General features: G+C 46.4%; 1 protein-coding gene across 1 annotated transcript in view; it reads right to left on the bottom strand.

Annotated features, from left to right (window-relative positions):
- The window catches only part of LOC121293673 (dynein heavy chain 17, axonemal-like), a 729,083-nt gene that overhangs the window by 36,724 nt on the left and 670,747 nt on the right, over nucleotides 1–21,612 (bottom strand). The window contains exons 71-72 of the mRNA XM_041216840.1: nucleotides 14,472–14,620; nucleotides 3,917–4,044 (exon numbers count right to left, since the gene is read on the bottom strand). Coding sequence (XP_041072774.1) covers nucleotides 3,917–4,044; nucleotides 14,472–14,620 — 277 coding nt within the window. The remainder of the gene's footprint in view (nucleotides 1–3,916; nucleotides 4,045–14,471; nucleotides 14,621–21,612) is intronic.

Below are 21,612 nucleotides of genomic sequence, written 5' to 3'. Positions count from 1 at the left end.
GGTTGAAATGACTGAATATATGGTGGCTAAATTTGCCACTGACACCAATATAGGTAGGAAAGTAAGTTGTCAAGAGGAGGCAGATTCTGCAAAGGGATATAGAGAGATTAAGTGATTGAGAAAAACTTTGGCAAATGGGATATAATGTGAAAAAATGTGAACTCATCCACTTGAATCACAAGAAGTTAGTATGCAGGTATAGCAAGTGAATAGGAAGGCAAATGGAATGTTGGCATTTATTACAAGGGGAATTGAATATAAAAGTAGGAAAGTTTTACTGCAACTGTACAGGGCATTGTGACATCTGGAATACTGTGTATTGTTTTGGAATCTTTATTTGAAAAACAATTTAATTGCATTAGAAGTAGTGCAGCAAATGTTCACTTGACTCATTCCTGGGATAAAGGGCTCCTCCTAGGAAGAAAGGTTGAACAGGATGGACCTATACCCATTGAAGTTTAGAAGAATGAGAAGTGATCTTATAGAACTTATAGGACATAATCATCTGTGCCCGCAGGCGGCATGAGCAGACAATATGGCGAGAAGGCTAAAAATCAGTTTCATGACATCGTGAAACGAGTTTGCAATCGTCCACTCAGCCCATCGATGGCAGGACGCATTTCCTGTTATTGGACTTTGGGAACCTCATTGTAATACATTTGCATATCATTATAAGGCCAGCCCGCTGGAATCGTTCCCCCCTCCCCACTGCTGGATCGTCTGCCCACATCAGCGTCTCATTGCACGTCGGTGCAGAACACATCTTGACAAGCATGACGTGCAGAAGTCGGGGCTTACTGCCAGGGCCTTGGTCATGTCACTGACATCTGATGAGCAGATGATGCTGGAGCCTGACACCAATGGCAAACTGGAGGAATGTTCATGGCATGCTGGTGGATTCTCATGGACATGGCTGTGCTGTGAAGCAGCCCATGTAAGTTGGAAAGTCACCGTTGAGGGTCTGCTCACAACGGATGATGGTCGAGAGGTGGAGAGGAATGTCCAGCTATGTTTGAAAGAGGAAGATGTACAGGGGGTGGGGAGAGGAAGATGTAGGATTGACTGGGAGAGGAAGAGGTGTCAGGATGGGGTGAGGTTGGGGGGAGGTTGGGACAGGGGGATGAAGGTTTCAGGATAGGGTGAGGTTTGGGGGGAATGAAGGTGTCAAGATGGGGTGAGGTTGGGAGGGGTTAATGAAGGTGTCAGGAGGCAGGTTGGAAGGGGGAAGTATGGCAGGAAGATGGGGTAACAGGGGAGAAGACGGCAACTGGAGATGTAGGTGTAAGGGTGGTGGTAGGTGTAAGTGAAGGGGTTCGGATGGGGAACAAGTGTGGAGAGGTGGGGGAGTAAGCCTGGAGGAAGAAGTAAGGGTGAAGGAAGGAATTGTGAAGGGGGAAGGGCTTAGGGTGGAGGAAGAAGTAAGGCTGGAGGAAGAAGTAAGGGTTTATGAAGGAGTCAGGAAAGAGGAAAGAGTAATATTGGAGGAAGAAGTAAGGCTGGAGGAAAGAGTCAGAAGGGGTAAGGACAAAGGGTTACAGAAGAGGTAAGGATGTCTGAAGGAGTCAGGAAGGGGGAAGGACTACGCAGGAGTGGAGTCCAGCGGTGGGGAGTCTGGGGCCAAGGGGTTCCAAGGGTGGGGAGGGGTTCCAAGGGGGGAAGGGGTCTGGAGAGAAGGATAGAAAGCAAGGGAGGACTCTGATGAGTCCTTGACTGCCTCATGGGGAGCAAATTGAGAGTGGATGTGGAACGAGGGAATGGTGGGAATGACCGAGGGCAGAATAGGGCGGTAGGGTAGGAGGGTGAGAGTTCAACTGTAGCAGTAGAAGGGACGGCGAGGGTGGTTGGTGGGGACTTGGAGGCAGACACAGACCCTGGGGGTGGGAAGGAGGAGGTCGGGGAGGTGAATGTGGATGGGGGGATGGGGATTTCTGGAAGAAAGAGAATGTGCATGTTCACCTGGACATCCCCAAAGGAAAAGGGTTGTGGCTGTTAGGTCACAGAGGGGAGGTGGAAGGTGATGCCAGGGGAGTCAACAGTGATGGGGGAAAGGAAATGGGTGGGGGGGCGGGGGGCGGTGGACAGGGGAGCTTACAGAAAAGCAAATCAATACCAAATGCCTAATCAAAAGTAAAATGACAGGTGTGGTGAGCGAGATCAGGTGCTGCATGGGAATATGATCATTGGGTAGGTGGAGATGCAGGTCAACTCAGATGGGCAACTGAAAGTGAACCCCCGCAGGCAGCAGTCAAAATGCTCAAGACATTGAGGTGAGTATGATATGTGAAGGATCTACATGCACGGGACAGTGCTTGCATGAGGCTCTGAAAGGCCCTGCCACACACACACTTCTCCCTCCAGAATCATTCATTGACCAGCTGCGCCCTCTGCGGTGACAGAGGATGAGGTTCAGGAGTTCACAGGCAAAGGGCACTCAGAGGGAGAGGACAGCCTCTGGGATTACTGACTGGATGATTACTGACTGGGGTCAGCTGCTGCTCCTCCTCCCTTCAGGTATTCAGGGGCCCCGGCCTGACTCCTTGAGGGAAAGAATCACCTGGAGGGATATCAAGATGCCCCATTTCTCTCTCACGTCACCACTGCAGGAACTCACCCATGGCTCCCACAATGGAGAACAGGTCTGCACACATATCTGCGTTCTGCTGGACCAGGGTCTCCATGGGGTCCGCCATCCTCCTCATGGAGACCTCCATACATGCACATGTGGGCACCACTTCATCTGAGAACAGGCGGGTGCACTCCTCCGACTTGCATGGCACTCTGCTGAGGGCTTTCAATGGCTCTGCGTGATGTTCCCATGCCTTTTTCTGACTTTCGAGGATGAGTTGGAAGGCCAAATCTGGAGGTTCATCATCTGACTTGGACCTCACAGATGCCTGATCCCCAGCGGTCCTCCGAATGCCGGGGAGGTCAGCTGAACCTGCCTCCTCCTGCTGCGGACATGTGTCCGTATGCTAACCACCAGATTATGAACCCGAGCCTGCTCTGGATCTAGGTCCCACCAAGGTGCATGTCTCTGAGCTGGTGCAGGGCATGGATAAGTGTTGTGATGGGTCTTCCAGGCTGCTTATTTCCAGCTCTTCAATGGAGAAGGTGCCCTCTTGGCTGGAGTTGAGGACCTGGATAGAGCTGAGGGACTAGCTGGCTGAAGGTGTTGATCATTTGGCAGAGCTCCCTGTGAAACAAAGCAGTGATTAGTAGTGCATGGCAGCAAAGTCAAAAGCAGGAGAGAGAGCACTCACATTTGCGTTGAGAGAGGGATGATGTGTAAAATTGTCACTGCCGACCTCACTGTCATTGCAGGCATGGTCCACGTCTTTATCAGTCAGCACGATGGCACACTCCTCAATGAGTGAGGGGCCTAATGTAGGCCACTCCACCCCTGGTTTGGGACTACTTCCTGCTGTTGTGAGCAGGCTTCTCTTGCATGAAAACAGATGGAGAGAATGTGAGCAAGACACATGGCACTGCATGGAATGTTTGCGTGGTGAGCAGAGCCATGGACAGGATGAGGACAAGTTCCACATTGGTGGACATTTGTTGTAAGAAAACTTTCGCAATAAGGGATCTGCTTTATGTTTATTAATGAGGGCTTCAAGGTATGCTGTAACAAATACAGGCAGGGATTACGTCATTTGGTTTTACTTATTTGCTTGATTTGTTTTTCTGCCCACTAAGTGTTTAAAGCATTTTGATCTCTTCTAAAGAAGAATAAATTAAGGAATATTTGTAGGGGCATGATTTTCCCACATGACAGAAACTGCTTCTCTAAGAGTATAAGCATTAATCAAGCATAAATATATTTGAAGGCACATTTGAAAATATTTTCTATTTTAGATTTGTCTGATAGCTGTGTTATATGTGCATAACATTTAGACACCTTCAATGTTTTCAATACCTGCAGAATAACCCAGTGTCCATCTGCAGCAGCTTCATCCAAAGCTTGTTCTGCCACAATCTCCTGGCCCTGTCCCAATGATACATTATGAAATTTGCCGTTGTCAATAGTAAAGCCTAATTTCTTACCTATTAAAATATAGAGCAAAAAAAAACAAAACATGTTATATTCCTCAGGCAACACATGCATAGAACACATATATTATCCTGACAGTATATATAGTATAAACTATTATATACAATGATTATCTACCGAAGTACTTAATAACAATGAGCCTAGGAGGACCATAAACAGTCAGATCAAAATACTACAACAGTTATGGTTCATGCAAGATATTTCTGTGGTCACATACAGAAGGGTTGGTGGACAGTTTAAATTGTTCAATCTTAGCCCGGACAGGATTTTATGGCCCCGCCAGGGCATGTCTCCCCGCCACGGGATGCAATGAGCCATTTAAATCTCCATTCAGTTTGTTGAGACTGTAATATTCTGCCAGACGGGAGGGGCCGTAAAATCCTGGCCCTCATTTTTGAACTTCTTGGAGCTAACAGATTTGTATTTTTATCTGCTATCCTGAATGGCAGCAACGACCTGCCTAAAGCAAATGGGGTGCTTTTTTATCATATAGACACTTCTCAATACACCAAAACCCCTTCACTGACTCATTAGCAGCCCCTGGCACTCAAACTTCATGCAAACATCTAGATTCTCCATCTCACCCTCATACATCTGACAATGCTGTCAGTGTCATATCCACTACTCACTGCCCCTATATATCTTCAACTACTCAGCTATGGCAGGCATATCACACAACACAGTGCTACACAATTACAGATATTTTGTCCTCTGATGCAGGACAAGATATTACACAATAGAAGGAAGCAGAGCAGAGCTGGTGGGGGACAAGGGTGTCTGCATTTCTTGATCCTTACCGAGAAAACGGATCTCAGCATCATGGAGCTGTCAGCACAAAGGCCATGTCATCTGGCATCGCTGAAAATGTTGAGGGTTCTGCTCCTGCCTTATGCCCATTCTCAACTTCCATCCCACCCCATACCTGGCAAGCTGCTGATGGCATAACCAGGGATCTTTTGTTTCCTACCCAACCCACTCTCCCTCACATAAACCTTCCTCTCTGCTTTTCTGCTTTTAGACACCCAAGGATTATTGCCTGCACAGCCACAGCAGTTCAAGGAAGAAGGGAGAAAGCAACAGCACGGCAATGACACTGAGGTCCCATCATTTGATCTGACACTCATAGCCACCAACTTAGAAAACTGGCACTGCACATTGTTATGATCCTTTACTAGACGCCCAAGTAATTGGTGGGATCTGGTTAAGGACCAATAACATTTTGTTTAAAGTCGAAACATTTGAGATTTAAGACATTTGCTCAGTGAATAAAGCCATTATATTCCACTGGTTTTGAACAAACAAAAATAAACTTTAATATGCAAGATCAGAAAGATAAAACAATTTACAATATCTTGACTCCGTTCTCTATCCCCTTGTCCAGTCTCTACCCACTTACATCCGCGATTCCTCTGATGCCTTACGTCATATCAACAATTTCCAGTTCCCTGGCCCTAACCGCCTCCTCTTCACCATGGTTGTCCAATCCCGCTACACCTCCATCCCCCAACAGGATGGTCTGAGAGCTCTGCGCTTCTTCCTTAGAGGCCTGAACAATCACCATCCACCACCACCTCCGCCTGGCTGAACTTGATCTCTCACTGAACAATTTCTCCCTAAACTTGTCTCACTTCCTCCAAATAAAAGGTGTGGCTATGGGGTACCCGCAAGAGTCCCAGTTATGCATATCTCTTTATGGGGTATGTGGAACATTCCTTGTCCTAGCCCTACTCAGGCCCCCTCCCACAACTCTTTTGTCGGTACATCAATGACTGTTTTAGTGCCGCTTCCTGCTCTTGTCTGGACCTGGAAAAATTTATCAATCTTGCTTCCAATTTCCACCCTCTATCACCTTCACTTGGTCCATCTCTGACACTTCCCTTTCCTTCCTTGACCTCTCTGTCTCCATTTCTGATGATATTCATTACAAGCCCACCGACTCCCACAGTTACCTCGGCTACAGCTCCTCACACCCTACTTCCTATCTTGACCCCATCCCATTCTCTCAGTTCCTTCACTTCCGTTGCATCTGTACCAATGATGCCACTTTCCAAAACGGCGATTCTGGGATGTCTTCCTTCTTCCTTAACTGAGGCTTCTGCCCTCACTGTGGTTGACAGGGCCCTCAGCTATTTCCAACCCAACTCCTGTGCCTCTGTCCTCATACCTTACCCTCCCTCCCAGACCCATGATAGGGTCTGTCTTGTCCTCACTTTACACCCACCAGCCTCCACATTCAAAGGATCATCCTCCACCATTTCCTCCAACTCCAACATGATGCCACCACCAAATGCACCTTCCCCTCCTCCCCCCCATCAGAATTCCATAGGGACCGTTCCCTCTGGGACTTCTCCATCACCCCCAACACATCATCCCCTTCTCACGGCACCTTCCCATGCAATCACAGAAGGTGCAACGCCTGCTCAATTACCTCCTCCCCCCTCACCGTCCAAGGGCTCAAACACTCCTTTCAGGTAAAGCAACGCTTCACTGGTACCTCCTTCAACTTGGTCTACTGCATCCACTGCAATGTGGTCTCTCTACATCAGGGAGATCAAACCTAGACTGGGTGACCGCTTTGCGGAACACCTCCGGTCATGACCCAGAACTTCTGGTCGCTTGCTATTTTAGCTCACCATCCTGGTCTCATGCCCACATGTCTGTCCTTAGCCTGCTGCAATATTCCAGTGAATCCCAACGCAAAATGGAGGAACAGCACCTCATCTTTCGATCAAGCGCCTTAAAGCCGTCTGGACTTAACATTGAGTTCAACAACGTCAGACCATGGACTCTCTCCTCCATCCTCACCCCCTTTTTTTTATCCCCTTTCTTCTACATTCATTTTATTTTTTAACCACTTATTTTAGTTTTATTTTTATTCATTTATCTGTAGTTTTATCCCCTTTTTAATCCCATTTTCTATCCCTTTTTTACCCACCAACGTCCCCTCCCTCCACCCCATCCCCTACAGGGCCATCTGTTACTTGTTTCATGTTGTTCTTTCACACAATGCAACCCTTGTTCTGCTATAATCACATTCTGCTTTCTTACCCTTATGCCACTATTAGCACCTATTTTAGCACTAACCATTACCATTAACAATTCTTTTGTCCTTCAGTTCATGACATCTTTGTCAATCCCTCCTTTGTCCCTACCTATTGCTGGCCTTCTATCCAGCTCCACCTGGGGGAAAGAGACGAAAGGAGTTCAGAGGGAGGGGTCTGTAGAATGATTGGAGGAGTCCTGGCGGGTATACTCTAGGTACCGGTGATAGGAGGAGATGGCAACAGTTAAAGGGGGCACTGGGAGCAGGTAGTGTGGGAGGGTGAGGATACAGCGATGGTGGGTATAGGGGCACTGAGGGTTGCTGGATGCGGAAAGTGGTGCAGATTCTGGGAGTCAGCAGGATGAGGGGACCATGCCTATTATAACAGGGGTGGACTCTTTGGGAAGGTATGGGACTTCGATATTTACCTACATGGATTGGAGTGTGATGGGGGAGGGTTGAAGGGGGATGGTGGGGAGGTTAAATGTAACAGCTGGGGGATCAATGGTTGTGGGGGGGGAGGGTATGAGCGATGGAGGGAGGGGAAAAGGTATTTGACTCAGCATGGAAAGTTACTTGTACATGGCTGCTCACAACTATGCAGACCCTCAGGGTGGAGATCTCAAAATGCTGCATGGGAGTTGGATCATCGAGGGTGGGCAGAGATGCAGGTCATCTCAACTGGACAATTGAAGGGGAACCCAGCATGTGGTACTTACAATGCTAGGGCATTTGGATAGATGAGTGTGTGAAGGGCAAAGGCTCAGCGTGCACGGGAGACCTGATGCACATTGCTCGCAAGGGCCCTGGTGAATACCTTTGCCTTCCTGGACATCCATGATTCCGGGGAGCTTGTCCCTCAGAAGATGTTGGGGGTGTGGGCCACCACAGGCTTAAGGACTACATAGCAAATAAAGCACATCAGAACTTATTAAAGAGCAAGTAGACTATATTTACAAAATTGTCATAAGAATAACAATCATAGTGCACCCGTGCAAACATATATGTAACCAAAACTTCTTATTCTTACATTCTCTACCACTTCTTCTAGGTGCTCCCCCGACATCCATAGCAGGGGAGGAGTCAGCCTGCTGGCCACTTTGCTCTGTTGTCTTGGATGACTTTGGTGGCTGTCCTCTGGAGACCTGAGGCCTAGATGGCCCTGGCTTACTTTGGCTGTCCTGCTGTGGGCAGCTGCTCCCTCTGCGGTCACAGGGGATGAGGCTGAAGGGGTCACAGGCAAGGGAGATTCTGAAGGGCCAGATACTCCCAGAGAGTCCTGAGTGGAGGTCCCAGAGATGTCCAACAGCCACTTCTCATCCTATGGGTGCCGCAGGGCTGTATCTGACTCCTTGAGAGACAAGGGCACCTGCAGGAAGGTCGAAGTGTCTCGTCCCCCTCTCGCATAGCCATTGTGAAAGCTCAACCATGGCTACAGTGATGGAGTGCAGGCCTGCGTGCATCTCTGGCAAAATCTGCTGCATCAGGGTCTCCATGGAGTCCACCATCCACACCAAGGAGACCTCCATGCATGCACAGGTTGACACCACTTCATCAGAGAGCAGGCAGTTGGACTCTTCCATCTCATGTGCCATTCTGTTGAGGCCCTCCATTACCTATGCCTAATGTTCCCCCACCTCTTGCTGCCTCTCCAGTATCTCATGGAAGGCCAATTCCAGGGGCTTGTCATTGGACTGGAACCTCACAGATGCCTCTTCTCCAGCACTCCTTCGAGTGCTGGTGAGCTTGGCTGGTCCTGCCTCCTCCTGCTGCGGACATGAGTTCATGCAGTGACCACCAGATTGTGAGACCCTTGCTGAGGTGTGTCTCTACACTGGTGGAGGGTACAGGTGACTGCTGTGATGCCTCAATAGGTGCACTTTCTTCATCCTCCCCATGTCCTTGGTTCTCTGTGAGCTGGTGTGACTACTGGACAAGGCTTTGTCCTCTTGCCTTGCCCTCCATCTGGTGGTACCTGTATGTGAGAGAGGAGAGAGCGAGTGACTGCATGAACTGCCTCCAACATGGAGGAACACATGACCCTTAGGTTTCTATGACATGCAGGGATCCTTACTAGATGGAGGCTACAAGCCCATCTCTCCATCCCCACAGGGTCTGTCAGGTTCTTCCCCTGCCAGCTGGGCTGCCTGCTCCTTGAAGTCCGTGAGGCTCTTGATGTCAGGCCAGTCCTCTCCCGTCTTCTCCCTTTCTCTCCTATTGTGCCTTAGGTCCTGGGCACTGACCACCCTGGAGACTTCCTCCCATGCCGGGTTCGTCTGTTGGCTTGGCTTCCTTCCAAGGTAGAGGACGCCCCTTCTGGCTTCCACTTCTTTCAACAGGATTTCCAGGGAGGTGTCAGTGAATCTGGGGGCTGGAGGTCACTGGAGTCTCTGGGCCATCTATAAGACCATAAGACGTAGGAGCAGATGTAGGCTATTCGGCCTATTGTGTCTGCTCTGCCATTCAATGAGATCATGGCTGATCTGATAATTCTCAACTCCACTTTCCTGCCTTTTCCCCATAAACCTTGGTTCTCTTACTGATTAAAAATCTGTCTTTCTCAGCCTTGAATATGTTTAACGTCCCACCCTCTACAGCCTTCTTCAGATTCACTACCCTCTGAGAGAAGAAATTCCTCTTCACCTCTGTCTCAAATGGGTGACCCCTTACTCTGAAATTATGCCCTCTGGTCTTAGCCTCTCCTACAAGGGGAAACAACCTCTCAGCATCTAACCTGTCAAGCCCTCCAAAAATCTTATATATTTCAATTAGGTTGCCTTTCATTCTTCTAATCTCCAATGAGTACAGGCCCAATCTACTCAACCTCTCCTCATAAGAAAATCAATCCATACCCAGGATCAACCTAGTGAACCTTCTCTGGACTGCCTCCAATGACAGTATATCTTTCCTTAGATAACAGGACCAAAACTGTTCACAATATTTTAGGTGTTGTCTAACTAGTGCCTTGTATAGTTTTAGCAAGACCTCCCTATTTTTATACTCCATTCCCTTTGAAATGAAGGCCAACATTCTGTTTGCATCTCCTCCTTGAATGACAGGTAGGTTGAGGTCCAGGTGCCTTTTAAATGTGATGCCCCAATATGATGGCGGGGAATGTGCCATGCAGCCTACCTCACTGCATGAAACGTTGGTCAATCTCTAACTGCATAATTACTGAGGTTGGCATCATGCGATTTGGTGCGAATTCCCACCAGCTTCCACCTTGGGAAACTCTCCCTCTTCCCACCTCCGCCATTGAACTTAGTCCTGGATAGGAAAATTCCACCCAATGGATGTGCCAGCTATGATTTTCTAAAATTCCTTAGATTTGGGAACAGTGCCATCAGATTGGAAGTTGGCAAATGTAACACCACTTTTCAAGAAAGGAGGGAGAAAGAAACAATGAATTACAGATCAGTTGGCCTGACAATTGTTGGAAAAATGCTGGAATCTATTATTATTGGAAGTCTTAACATTGCACTTTGACAATGCAACTGGTAGGGGAGATAAAGGAGGACTAGTTAATTTAGATTTCTCAAAGGCATTCGATGAGGAGCCACATAATAGACAAGATATGGGCTCATGGAGTTAGAGGTAATATATTAGCATGGATAGAGGGTTGGTTAATGGACAAGAAGCAGAGAGTGGGCATAAACAGGGCTTTTTAAAGTAAGCAGGCTGTGACTAGTGAAGTACCGCAAGGATCGGTGCTGGGGCCTCAGCTATTTACAATCTATATTAATTACTTAGATGAAGAGGCAGAGAGTAATGTATCTACGTTTTCTGATGATACAAAGCCAGGTGGAAAGGTAAGCTGTGGGGAGGCCACGGAGAGGCTGCAAAGATATATATATAGACAGGTTAAGTGAATGGGCAACAAGATGGCACATGGAGCGGAAGTATGAAGTTGTTCACTTTTGTCAAAAGAATAGAAAAGCAGAATATTTTTTAAAGGTGTGAAACGTGTAAATATTGATGTTCAAAGAGACTTGGGCATGCTCATACAAGGAATGCAATAGGTTAGCATGCATGTGCAGCAAGCAATTAGAAAGGCAAATGTCATGTTCGCCTTTCTTGCAAGGGGATTCGAGTACAGGAATAAAAACGTATTGGTACAATTGAACTGAACTTTGGTGAGACCATACCTGGAAAACTGTGCAGTTTTGGTGTCCAGATTTAAGGAAGGAGATACTTGCATTGGAGGTGGTATAGCGAAGATACACTAAATTGATCCCTGGGCTGAGGTGTTGTCCTGTGATGGGAGGCTGAGTAAATTGAGCCTATATTCTCTGGAATTTAGAAGAATGAGAGGCAATCTCATTGAAACATACAAAATTCTGAAGGGGCTTGATAGGGTAGAACCAGATTTTTGCTGGTTGGGAATCTAAACTATGAGGGCACAGTCTCAGAATAAAGAGCCAATTATTTAGGACTGAGTTGAAGAGTAATTACTTCACTCAAAGGCTGGTGAATCTTTTGGAATTCTCTACCCCAGAGAGTTGTGGATGCTCCATCGTCGATTACATTTAAGGCCGGGATAGACAGATTTTTGGTCTCTGAGGTAATCAAGGGATATGGATGGGAAAGTAGAGTTGAAGCCCAAGGTCAGCCATGATTGTACTGAATGGTAGAGCAAGCTCGATGGGCCTTTTGGCTTATTCCTGTTTCTATTTCTTATGTCCTTGTCACTGTCAAGAAACATGTAAGAGTCTGGCTCCAACTTGGCATTGTGCCTATATTCTCTTTCCTTCTCAGTTCCCGCAGCTCCGTTGGTCTATCATGCTGCTGACCCAAAGGTTCTGGAATTGCATACCCAATGCATTTTTATGTGCACAGGTCACTCATTCCTCTACAATCCTGTGCGGGTGCAGTACCACTCCTTGCTAAGCCCAGGAACTCACAACAGCTCCAGAAACACTCCACAGCAGTTCCAGATGCTTTATAATTGCAGAAATTCTTCAAAATCATCTTTTTCACAAGCTGGCAGCCTGACCCTTTAAATAATGCTAGTGCAGGTTTCAGGTTGTAGCTCAACACCTTGTATTTATAAAGTGACGTGTATTTGTTGCCTAGTCCTGTGTGGTCTAAATTAAGGATTCTGGTGTCACAGCAGCCACAGTGCACCTCAGCAAAATGATGCTAGGTACTAGAGGCGGTGTTATGTGTATGCAATTTGCTTCCCTTCAGCTCCCCTGTCCCAATCTCAACCCTATTCATTAAACCGATGAATGGTAACCTGCAGGATGGTATAGTAGCAGCTGTTCCTATGCATTTACCAGTTCAGTGGGTGGGAGAATTTGTGCCTCTTCCATTGACTTCCTCACCCAGAACAGATTGAAAGTTTGTTGGTGAAATTTCAATGATGCCCAAGAAACAATTATAGGCCAGTTTTATCAATACATTAATGCTAAAAAGTTAGTTAAGGAAAAAGTGGGAGCTATCAGAGATGAAGATGGAAACGTGTGTAGATGCAGAGGCTGTGGAAGGGTTTTGAATGAATATTTTGTCTCCGTGTTTACAAAGGAAAGGGAGGATGTAGATATAGTAGTCCAGGAGGAACACAGAGATATTGGATGGGATAGTCATAAAGAGAGAGGAAGTACTCGAAGAGTCGAAATCCTTGAAAGTTGATAAGTCACCAGGGCCAGATGGATTGTTTTTGAGGCTGCTAAAGGAAGTCAGGGAGGAGATAGCAGATGCTCTGAGGATGATTTTCCAATCTTCACTAGATACAGGGGAGGTACTGGAGGACTGGAGAAATGCAAATGTAGTTCCATTGTTTAAAAAGGTATCAAAGGAAATGCCAAACAATTATAGGCCAGTTATTAGTCTTACATCGATGGTGAGCAAATTAGTAGAATCAATCCTGAGAGATAGGATTAACTCTCATGTGGAAAGGCATGGACTAGTCAGGGATGGTCAGCATGGATTTGTTGAAGGAAGGTCTTGCCTCACAAATTTGATTGAATTCTTTGAGGAAGTGACAAGAAGGGTTGATGATGGTGGTGCAACAGATGTTGTGTACATGGATTTTAGCAAGGCATTTGACAAGGTCCCACATGGCAGATTGGCCAGGAAAGTAAAAGCCCGTAGGATTCAGGGTAATGTGACAAACTGGTAAAAGGTTGGCTTTGTAACAGGAAACAAAGGGTAATGGTCAATGGATGCCCTTGCGAATGGAAAGTTGTCTCAAGTGGGTTCCACAGGGCTCGGTGTTGAGACCCTTGGTGTTTGTCTTATATATTAACGATTTGGGCATGAAGGTGGTAGGGGGGCACAATTGGGAAATTTGCAGATGACACAAAGATTGGCCGAGTAGTGAATAGTGTAGAGGATAGCCATAATCTCCAAAATTATATCGATGGGTTGGTGGAGCGGGCAGTAAAGTGGCGGATGGATTTTAACATAGAGAGTGTGAGGTCATACATTTAGGGAGGTCAAACAGTTACAGGGATTATAGAATAAATGGGAATATACTAAGAGAGGTAGATGAAGTGAGCGATCTTGGTGTACAAGTACACAGGTCACTGAAGACAGCAATTTAAGGTTGTAAAGAAGGCATATGGAATGCTCTCCTTCATTGGCAGAGATATAGGATATAAAAGTAAGGATATAATGTTGGATTGTATAAAAGACTGGTGAGGCCACAACTGGAGTATTGTGTGCAGTTCCGGTCACCACATTACAGGAAAGATGTAATAGCTCTGGAGAGAGTGCAGAGGAGGTTTACAAGAATGTTGCCAGGGTTAGAAAAGTGTAGCTACGAGAAAAGATTGGATAGGTTGGGGTTATTTTCCTTAGAACAAAGAAGGCTGAGAGGTGACTTGATTCAGGTGTACAAAATTATGAGGGGAATAGATAGAGTGGACAGGATAAAATTGTTTCCCTTGGTGGAGAATTCTAGAACCAGAGGACATAGATTTAAGATAAGTGGCAGAAGGTGTAGGGGGGACACGAAGAAGAACTTTTTTACATAGAGGGTAGTGGATGTCTGGAATTCGCTGCCCAAGTTGATGGTAGAGGCAGAAACTTTAAACTCTTTAAAAAAGTACCTGGATCTGCACCTAAAGTGCCATAAGCTGCAGGGCTATGGGCTGGGTGCAGGAAGGTGGGATTAGAAAAGACACCTGGGTGTCCTTGGGCTGGCATGGACAAGATGGACTGAATGGCCTCCTTCTGTGATGTAACTTTTCTATGATTCTATGGTTCTAAGAGTAAAGATACTCTTGTTGGGCCTTGAAATTGCTTCAATGGGTGAGTTTTAAATTGACATAAAAGCTGACATGTCAAAAACTATATTCAAATTAATATTGGGGTTAGGGTCCTGTATCCTTTAACAAGAATGTATAAATTAGTTACCTTGTCTAAAGCACCTACCCAATGCCTCCACATCCTTCAGTGGATCAACTCCTGGTGAGAGAATAAAGAATATTGGAATGGAAGGACTGCTTTCTTCATATGATTTTGCAAATTCCATACTACGACCCTCCACATATTTAGCTCCAAGCTTCTCCTCCACAAAGCCACTGTAAAATTTCAAATAACATTGTATGATATGATCAAAGTTTTGAAATTAAAATTAAATTAAAAGTCAATTAAATTTTTCAAGATTAGGTTGATGAATTTTTGTTGTGATAGTGGGGGACAGTATAGTGAGGAAGATAGACATAGTTCCCTGAAGTTGAGAGCAAGCGTCCAGAAGCCTGTGTTGCCTGCCTTGTTTTGGGATATCTGCTCTGGGCTGGAAAGAAACTTGCAGTGGGAGGGGAAGGATTCAGTAGTCCACGGTGGTATCAACAGCATAGGTAGGACTAGGAAGAAGGTTCTGCTAAGAGAATATGAGCAGCTAGGGGTTAAATTAAAAAGCAGAATCTCAGAGATAATAATCTCTGGATTATTAAAAGTCAATTAAATTTTTCAAGATTAGGTTGATGAATTTTAGTTGTGATAGTGGGGGACAGTATAATGAGGAAGATAGACATAGTTCCCTGAAGTTGAAAGCAAGCTTCCAGAAGCCTGTGTTGCCTGCCTTGTGCAATAAGCAAACTTGTACTGTTGAGACGGTCTTCACCTCAGCCGTGCTGGGATCAGTGTTCTGCTGAGTGGTATAACTAGGGCAGTAAAAGGGCTTTAAACTAAATAGTGGGTGTGAGGGAAGATGTGATAAACTAAAGAGGGAGGAGAAGGGAAGAGATTAGGATAGCAGTAAGGGAAATAGTTATCAAAAATAGTTATCAGGAAGGGACAGAGTGGACAAACATAAGAGTGCACCAGCAGTTAAGGTTAGAGATTGCAAAAATAATAAGTCAGAATTAAGGGCACTCTATCTGAATGGCAAAATAGGGATAAACAGATATGATCGAACCACTTTTACGGACCTGGCTACAGCGTGACCACGGCTGGGAACTGAAATTCTAAGGGTTTTCAGCATTTAGGAAGGATAAGCAAAAAGGAAAAGGAGGTGGGGTTGCACTGTTAATAAAGGATGGGATCAGTACATTGGTAAGGGAGAGGATCTTAGGTCAGAAGATCAGGTTGTAGAATCAGTTTGGGTGGAGTTAAGAAACAGCAAGAGGCAGCAAATTTGGTAGGAGTTTTTTATTGGCCACTAAATTGTAGTGGTAATGTAGGGCACAATATAAATCAGGAAATTAGAGATGCATGTAACAAGGGTAACACAGTAATCATGGAACAGGCTCAACGGGCTGTATGGCCTACTCCTGATCCTAAATTCCTCAACAATCATGGAATATAACTGCACATAGAAAACTACAATGCTATTGCCTTCTAGCTCCTTCAGCTATATCTATATTAGAAAGGCTATGGTATAGGGTATATTTTACACTTCTGCACACAGGTGGCAAAGATGCTCACTAGTTATGATGAGACTAGAGTCTCCCTGCTCCACATTTGCCATTGGCTAATGTCACTAGTTAACTGAAGAAATTCCTCCTCATTGCAGTTCTAAATGATTTGCCTCTTATTCTGAAACTGTGTACCCTGATTCTAGACCTTCCAAACAGGGGAATCGCGGTCCTAAATGGTTTGCCTCTTATTCTGAAACTGTGTACATGACGGGCCTGAAATTGCTGCAATGGCAACTTTTGGTGGCGAAAGCCATTAATTGGATTTTTTAGCTCATCATCAACATTGCACAATACTCAGATAGCTGGAATGTGGATTGTTGGTGGCACAGCGATGTTAGTAACAAATCAGAAACCTTGTGGAATGCATGGTTATTGACTTATCTTGCATATCAATCAAATAGCACTTAAAAAAAGCTGAAACAACACTCCATTAAGAAGATTGAAATTTGGCAGTGTCTACAACTGTTAAAATGACCTTAAATCAAATTCTAAAACGTTGATAATATTTAGAAAAGAAAATTAAACCATTGTAAAAAGCAGTACAAAGTAACAAGCCAAAAACAAAATATTGCAGATGCTGGAAATCTGAATTAAAAACAGAAAATGCTGGGAATACTGAGCAGATCAGCAGCAGCTGTGGAAAAAAAAAGGAGTTAATGGGCAAATCTCCCCCCCACCATTCCGATAAGTGCAGGATGGGGCGTGAAAAACAGCACTTTTCCTGCTGGCCACATGGGTGTTTGCGCTGTATCATCTGCTTCCTACCTCATTAATTATGCACGCACGGGAAACATGTCGGATCGCTGGAGGGCGGCATCTGATTTGCCCACCCAGCTGTCAACTCACCGGTTCCTCACTCCGGGCGCCATATTTAAATGGCACCCATGCACAGCTTTCTCAATCTCTCCAGCCCAGGTCTGCTACAGATACCACTGATGGCCCAAGAAGGGAAGGAGACAGCAGCCCTAAGTTCAGTGACCCCTCCCTCGAACACTGCTAGATGCAGTGGAGGCCCGCTACCATGTCCCCTATCCCCGTGATGGCCCCAGGAGGTCCACCAGCCTCATCACTCTGGCTTGAGAGGCAGTTGCAGCAGTGGTCAGTGCTAACGTTGCCCACAGGAGGTCAGCCACCCAGTGCAAAAGGAGGATGAATGATCTCATCCATGCCATAAGTCAACCATCTCATCACTTTCAATTCACACACTCACAAGCCCATCACACAGTCACAAAGCTCTCACTCACTGCCAGCTCAAGGGACATCACTTACTCTCTCACACACACCCTCGCATCTCCATATGGCCTTATCTTCTCTGGAGGCTGCCTCCTCAACCCACACTATCTTGAGACCACTTGCACAGATCAATATGTGCCTCCAACACACCCTGGAATACCCCCCTTTCCCAGTACAGCAATCACGCTGCAGCCTCTTCCCTTGCCTAAGGCCAGATCTCCCCCTTCCCCAGGCAAGCCCTAGCCCTGCAGCCATTGAAAAGCCACCCCCACCTTACGGCTGATCTGGTAGGTAGAGACCTGCCCATGAGCCCGCCTAAAAGTGATGTAGTGCTGCCTGCTAAGCCTGGTGCTGATGATCGCAAGTGCCAACCGAAGCAAGGTAGGCAAACAAACCTCGAAGTCCCAAGTGAAGTGCAGCTCCCAGGTGCACGTCGCTTATGTGCAGTTGTGAAATGCCACATGCCCAGATGATCCAGCGTGGAGAAATGATTCTGGTGAGCAGGGCTTATAATGAGGTGCTAAACTATTGAAATTAGGTTCCCAAAGTGAAGTCTCACACACACTTTCACGTCTCCATCTGGCCTCATCTCCTCTGGAGATTGCATCCTCATCCCGTCCCTGGCTCCATTCATGCCAGGCATCATTATCATCAGAAAATGCTGGAAAAACTCAGTAGGTCTAACAGCATCTGAGGGAAAACAGAGTTAACGTTTTGAGTCCATATGACAGCAATCTTGGATGTCCCTGCCTCCGCCCGCTGTGGAGCAGCTTGTGCACTGTGCTCACCAGATTGTGACCCAGAGACTAGAAGATTCATAAGGACTTGAAGCGTTAACTCTGTTTTTCTCTCCACAGATGCTGTTAGACCTGCTGAGTTTTTCCAGCATTTTCTGTTTTTGTTTCAGATTTCCAGCATCTGCAGTATTTTGCTTTTTGTTTTTATCGTTATCATCAGCCCTGTCATGTCTCTTGCTCACACTCTCTCCATCTGTTTTCATGCAAAACAAGCTCACACACAATAAAAGGGAGAGGTTCCAGACACTGTGGAGTGCTGGAACTCAAGGTTCTCACTCCCTTTGAAAATTGTGCCACTGAGCTGGCCAGAGAGGTCGTGGGCCATGCCTATGGTGATGGTGAGGTCACATGTGAGGATTCTGCACCAGCTCATCCCTCACTCAATGCTACCGTGAGTGCAGTGTCCTGTTTTTTTATTTGGCTGCCATGCACTAATTATCTCTACTTTCTTTCATAGACACCTCTACTAAGCACCTGAGGCCCTCAACCAGCCAGGTGCTTAGCTTCAGCCCTGATGGCACCTCAGATAAGGAACCTGAGGACAGCACCTTTGAGGACCCTAAACAACACTCACCCACACCCTCCATCAGCACAGAGACACACATCTTGCCTGGACGTGGTTCTAGAGCAGTCTCTGGGTCACAGTCTGGTGAGCGCAGTGCACAAACTGCTCCACAGTGGGCAGAGACAGGGACATCTGAGATTGCTGGCACTCGGAGAACTACTGGAGGCCACGGTTCTGCTGAATTCAAGTCTGATGACAAGCCTCAGGACTAGGTCCTAAATCAATTGCTAGAGCTGCAACGACAAACACGGGAACAACAGGAAAGGATGTCAGCTGCATTCCTCAGAATGCAACGTATGATGGAGGAGTCTGTCCACCTTCAGCCTGAGGTGATAGCGGCTAGCATGCCAATGCACTGAGGTCAGCACTGGTAGAAGAATGAGAGGCAACCTTATTGAAACATACACGATTCTTAGGAGACTTGAGAGGGTAGATGCTGAGAAGTTGTTTCCCCTTGTGGGAGAGTCTAGGACCAGAGGGTATAATCTCGGAGTAAGGCGTCACCCATTTAAGACAGAGATGAGGAAGAATTACTTCTCTCAGAGGTAGTGAATCTATGGAATCCTTTACTGCAGAGGGCTGTAGTGGTTGGGTCATTAAGCATGTTCAAGACTGAGATAGACAGATTTTTAATCAATAAGGGAATCAAGGATTATAGGGAAAAGACAGGAAAGTGGAGTTGAGGATTATCATATCAGCCATGATCCTATGGAATGGCAGAGCAGACTCGATGGGCCAAATGGCCCACTTCTGCTCCTATGTCTTATGGTCTAACATGCTTGGTGCTCTGCTGCTCTTCCACATTTTCCGCAATGATCAAAAAATTGGGCGGATGATTGCAGTACTTTTATCATCTATGAGTGTGGCCTTGGATGCCAAAAATTATTGCCATCCAACTCTAACAGGACTCTGGGTGGCAACATAAGCAAGAAAAGACCACCAAACAGAAAAAATAATGGAAAAACCTTTAAAGATTTCCTCAAAAACAGTGGGAGAGAAAAATTGTTCTTTGAAATATTCAATTGACAATCATACTTATGATATTACAATATTTTAAAAACAAAATCTCTTTTGATTAGGAATGCCAGAATTAGATTATGTAACAATGTTGTAAGATAAAGTGGTTATCCCAGATGAGGAAATCAGTCTTACGTACCTTGCAAATGTATAATTTGTGAACCATAGGCCTAGATTTTATCTCCTCCCTAATAATTGGAGCACACTCAGATTGATGTAATATGCAGATATTTATAAATAGCATAAAAATGCAGGTATTTATGGGGGCCCATTAAGACTACTTTAATCTGAGACCTGGGCTAGGATTTTCTACTCCCGTTCATGTCGGGCGTCATGGCAGACAGGAGCAGAAAATATCACGAGAAAGCCAGGAGTAGGTTTTTTGGCGTCGTAAAATCAGTTCAGGATTGTGTGCTTCAGCTGTCAATGGTGGGCTGTGTTTCTCACCACAGAACATCGGGAACATTATTTCAATGAGATCTCCTTGCCAGAATCATGCCCCCCGCACTAGATCATCCGGGCATGTCAGCATGCAATTAGAATAATGTGGTTAACAATGATATAAGCAACATGCACCTGGTGAGCTGCACTTTGCTCCTCACTTCAAGGCTAGTTTGCCTACCTTGCATCATGCAGCGCTCATGGGAATCAGCATCAGGTTTCGCAGGCAGCACCATGTTGCTTTCAGGGAGTTGTCACAGATAAGTCTCTACCTGCCAGACCAGTGGTAAGGCGGGGTTGTTTTTTTATGGGATGCGGGGCTAAGCCTGCACTGGGGAAGTGGTGGGGGATGGGGGCAAGTGGCCTCACAGAGAAGGGGCCCATATATATATGCATTCTTGAGCTCACAGATTTCCCTCTTGCAAAGGCCCACAATTATGTCAGCTTTGATAGAGATCAAGCAAGACAGAACACCCGAGCATTGGGCATTGCTGAGACTGGGAGATTCCCATAGGTGCAGGGTGCCATTAATTACACTCATGTGGCTTTAAAAGCTCCCTGGCAACAGGCACTGTAATACATAAACCAGAAGGACTACCAGTCGCTCAATGTACAGTTGGCCTGTGACCACAAGAAACCGATCATGCAGGTTTGCACCAGATACCCAGGAAGTGTCCACAACTCACACATCTTGAGCAGATCACAGATCCTGGGCACCTTTGAGGGGCCAAACAGAATCCAGGGCTGACTCCTCAGTGACAAAGGGTACCTGCCTGTTCGGCAGCCTCAGACTCCTGCAAAGAGAAGGTACAATGAGACTCATGTCGCTAGCCAAGCATTGCTGGAGCACACCATAGGGGTCTTAAAGATGCGATTCTGATGCCTGGACAGATCTAGCGGAGTACTCCTGTATAGTCCCCAGAGGGTCTCACAGATCATTGTGGCTTGCTGTGTGCTGCCCAACCTGGCACTGCAAAGCAGGGAGGACTTGCCAGATGACAAGATGGAGGAGCTGCACATCTCCTCTGATGAGTGGACCTCGAAGGAGATGAGGATAAGTTCAAGGAAGCTGAGTCTGCAGGAGAAGAGGCCACAGCACAGGCCAGACGATGCAGGCTTGTACGTGAGGCCCTGATAGCCACCAGGAGGATGATGAATTGTAGTCAGTACCCTCTTGGACAAGAGCCCTTCATCATGGGCTAGCATGAGCACCAGCATTGCAATTCCTCTCATTTCGCCTATGCACTTCAATATGAGAGTGAGTAGTTACACATCAGGCCACATTGTCCTGATCCTTTGAAAGATGATGAACCCTCAGCAGCATATGCCTGAGTATGTGATGGGCTTGTAATTGTGAGAGTTGAGAGTGGCTGGCTTACCCTATTGGAACGGATGAGATCATTCATCCTCTTCCTGCACTGGGTGACTAACCCTTTCTGGACCACGTTGGCACTGACCACCACTGCCACTGCCTCTCAAGCCTGATTGATCACCTTGCTGGACGTCCTGCAGCCAGAGCGGGGCTAGAGGACATGGCGGCAGGCCTTGACTGCATCCAGCAGGCACTCCAGTGAGGCATCACTGAGTGTGGGGCTGCC

This window comes from Carcharodon carcharias, chromosome 22 (genome assembly GCF_017639515.1).
Source record: "Carcharodon carcharias isolate sCarCar2 chromosome 22, sCarCar2.pri, whole genome shotgun sequence".
NCBI classification, from domain to species: Eukaryota; Metazoa; Chordata; class Chondrichthyes; order Lamniformes; family Lamnidae; genus Carcharodon; species Carcharodon carcharias.
This window is presented reverse-complemented; position numbering and strand designations above follow the sequence as displayed.